At 31.8% G+C, this 3,089-nt stretch overlaps 1 protein-coding gene across 1 annotated transcript in view; it reads left to right on the top strand.

Annotated features, from left to right (window-relative positions):
- The window catches only part of wdr73 (WD repeat domain 73), a 19,837-nt gene that overhangs the window by 504 nt on the left and 16,244 nt on the right, over positions 1-3,089 (top strand). Inside the window, exon 2 of the mRNA XM_015370051.1 lies at positions 2,019-2,040. Within this exon, the coding sequence (XP_015225537.1) occupies positions 2,019-2,040 (22 nt within the window). The remainder of the gene's footprint in view (positions 1-2,018; positions 2,041-3,089) is intronic.

The following is a 3,089-nucleotide window of genomic DNA, read 5'->3' as shown; positions in this document are numbered from 1 at the left end:
AGAAACAGATCAGATTACTTTCCTGTCATACTGAGGAGATTCTGAACCCTTTATAGACCACTCAGTGAAATCCTTTGAAAATCCAAATTTCCAGCCAGTCGTCTTATTGGAATCCAGACCTTATTATGGAGGACCAATTCTGCCATAATTAGAAATATATACATAAATTAACAAATGCTCAATAAATAAAAAAACATACAATTAATTGCCCCCAAAAATATAATAAACAAATAAATGTAGGTAGAAATTAAATCATACAGTGAGACTTAAATGTATATTTCTCTTTTAATAAGCTTTTTTTATTTATTTGCCTTTGTAATAATTGCCTTATTTTTTTTTTACCCTATTAATTTTTTCAATGCTAAAATACAAAGAAAGAAAAAAACTGACAAACTAAAGTTGAAGACTATAATGGACAATAAATAAATAAGGCAATTATTACAAACATTTATGTCTTACTATATAATTTAATTTCTACCTACATTTATTTCTTTATTGTATTTTTCGGGGGAATTAATTGTCTGCTTATTTATTTATTCAGCATTTATTTATTTCTGTAATTATTTTTAAATATGGCAGAGTTGGTCCTCCATACTTTATTACCTTGTAACATTAAAAAAATATGGATATTTTGATGGCAAAAATTAATGTCAATGTAATAACAAGAAACGCCAACTTGATTGAATATATTAAGAAAAATTAACAAAAGTGCTTCAATAAGAAATTCATGAAAAACACTCTGAGTGAAAGAAACTTTTTTTTTTGGTACAACATAACCTTAGAGGCAATTATTGCTGATAATAGCAATTAAATATTTTATTTTATACACCTGAATATAATTGTTAACTAGGTTTATAATTTTTTTTTGCTTTACTTTTTAACTTTTCAATTTGCTTTTTACGTCTTTTTCTTTACTTTTTAACTTTTTAATTAGCTTTTTACTTTTTTCTTGACTTTTAAACTTTCTAGTTAACTTTTTACCATTTTTTTCTTGACTTTTAAACTTTTCAATTACGTAGCTTTTTACCTTTTTTCTTTACTTTTAAACTTTTTAATTACCTTTTTACATATTTTCCTGACTTTTTATCTTCTTCTTTCAAACTAGTTTACAGTAGGTAATATATCATTCAAGGGCTCATCTAATTGGTCAAATGCCAAAATAAGCTGTTCAGCGATGTAGCAGTATCTTTGCTGAATGGCTGGATATAGATCTCGTGCTTCTAGACCTCACTGAGGGACGGAGGGGAACTCCATTTGTTCGGCATAGGAAAGTGATCACAAACGGTAACCATCTGGGAGCCGGAGTTGGACACCATGATTTAAAGCTTTCAGAAAAGCTGTAATACTATTTGAATCTATTTGAGCACAAAAAGCATAATGCATTATTTAATTGAATAAATAAAAATGAAGCCAGAGCAAAGACGCTCTGTAAAAATCAAATATAACCCATAATTCAATTGCTTTTGGTACAAAAAGGAAAAAAAAAAAAATCAGATTCTCAGAAGGAATATTGAGCCATTTCTTTTACAGTCATGAAATTTGCGGATACTGATTTATAAAAAAAGGTTTTTTCTTCTTTTTTTCTTTTTTTACATTTCAGTTGCAGCTTTGTAATCAGATTAAAGTCGGGACTTTGATTAGGCCGTTGCAGCCCGAAAGTGTTAAAGCTTCTGCTGTGTTATAGCCTTAATAATTGACCCCAGGAAACGTTGCTGTAGAGAAAAGTTTGTGATCAATTCAATGACTGCAAGGTGATCAGGTCCATTGGTTGCATAACCCAAACCATCACTCCTCCACTACTGTGCCAAATGGCAGGAAGGCTGATACCTTGTTACTTTTCATTAGCAAAGATGTCAGTTATTCTTCATCCTGGCAAACAAGCCAAGCTTTCCTGTTATTTTCAGAGAGGAGAAGCTTTTTCCTTTACTTTTCCAAAACAAGGCAAACGTGTTCAGTCTTTTTCCTAATCTTTACCTGGTAACATGTTTTGCTCTTAGATGGTTTCTTTCATTTCTCAGAGCATCCCCTACTGGGATCATTGTCAGGTGTCTGAAATGTTTTCTTCTCTTAAAATGTTTTTCTGTCTACGAGATGATTTCCTACAGATTGATGGGAAAATTACCCTTCAACCCCTTTGGGATCAATGGGTAACAGCAATTGTTTCTGTGTATGGGTGTTAACACATACCCGTGTGCTCCAGACCAACAAACAGCCCAAAATATATTTTTTTATTATTTTGTTATGGAGATTTTAACACTTTTGATCAGTGAATTTAGTGGTTTTATTTCTTTGTTGCAGCTTCTGGTTCAAGATTTTCTGACAAAACGTTTTAATTTCCAGCTATTGCAGCTTTGAGTGCTGACTGATACCGTACTGATACAGACCTGATACAATATCAGCTGTAATCGTACATAATGTTATTGATTATTTTGTAATATTAGTGATTTAACTGATCGGGGAACAATAGTCACTAACTCACCCATTTATAATTAAGCTATTGGTCACAGAAACCTTAAGCAGAAGCTGATAGAAGCAGAGTGTTTTTGTCTGTTTGCTAATTTGCATATTTTAGATGCAGGCTGATATATTCTGATGTTCTTTTTCTGGCTGATATCGGAATGATTTTCAATATCGGATCAGGATATCCCTACTTCTGGTTGCTCCCTGTGAAAGCAACCGAGACACATAGTTTTTTTTTTACAAATACAATCATACAGGCTTCATTCCTGGTTAATAAGCTATTTTCTACAGTTTAGATTCTAGCAAAATATGCATCTATGCATTGTTTGCATTTTGTCTTGAAACGTTAGAAAGAATATTACCGGTATTTTCTTCTGTACCCGTTCTTTTTAGGAAACTTAAATGAGTTTAACATAAATTATACAATGAGGATACACTTTTTTTTTCCTATTTAAATCTCTCCTTCATTGATAAACTTCTGCTCTGTTTGCTTCACAGATTCAGTCATTTAGATTTACAGCAGACCGGAATGATGTAGCGTCGTTGTTTTCTAAAGTTATAGCTCTTTGTAGGGATGCACGATATTGGGATTTTGGCCGATATCCGATATGCCAATATTTTAAAACTCA

Source organism: Cyprinodon variegatus, unplaced genomic scaffold, assembly GCF_000732505.1.
Source record: "Cyprinodon variegatus isolate N-32 unplaced genomic scaffold, C_variegatus-1.0 Scaffold0, whole genome shotgun sequence".
Lineage (NCBI taxonomy): Eukaryota > Metazoa > Chordata > Actinopteri > Cyprinodontiformes > Cyprinodontidae > Cyprinodon > Cyprinodon variegatus.
Note: the sequence above shows the minus strand (reverse complement) of the source record. Positions and strands in the feature narration are given on the sequence as shown.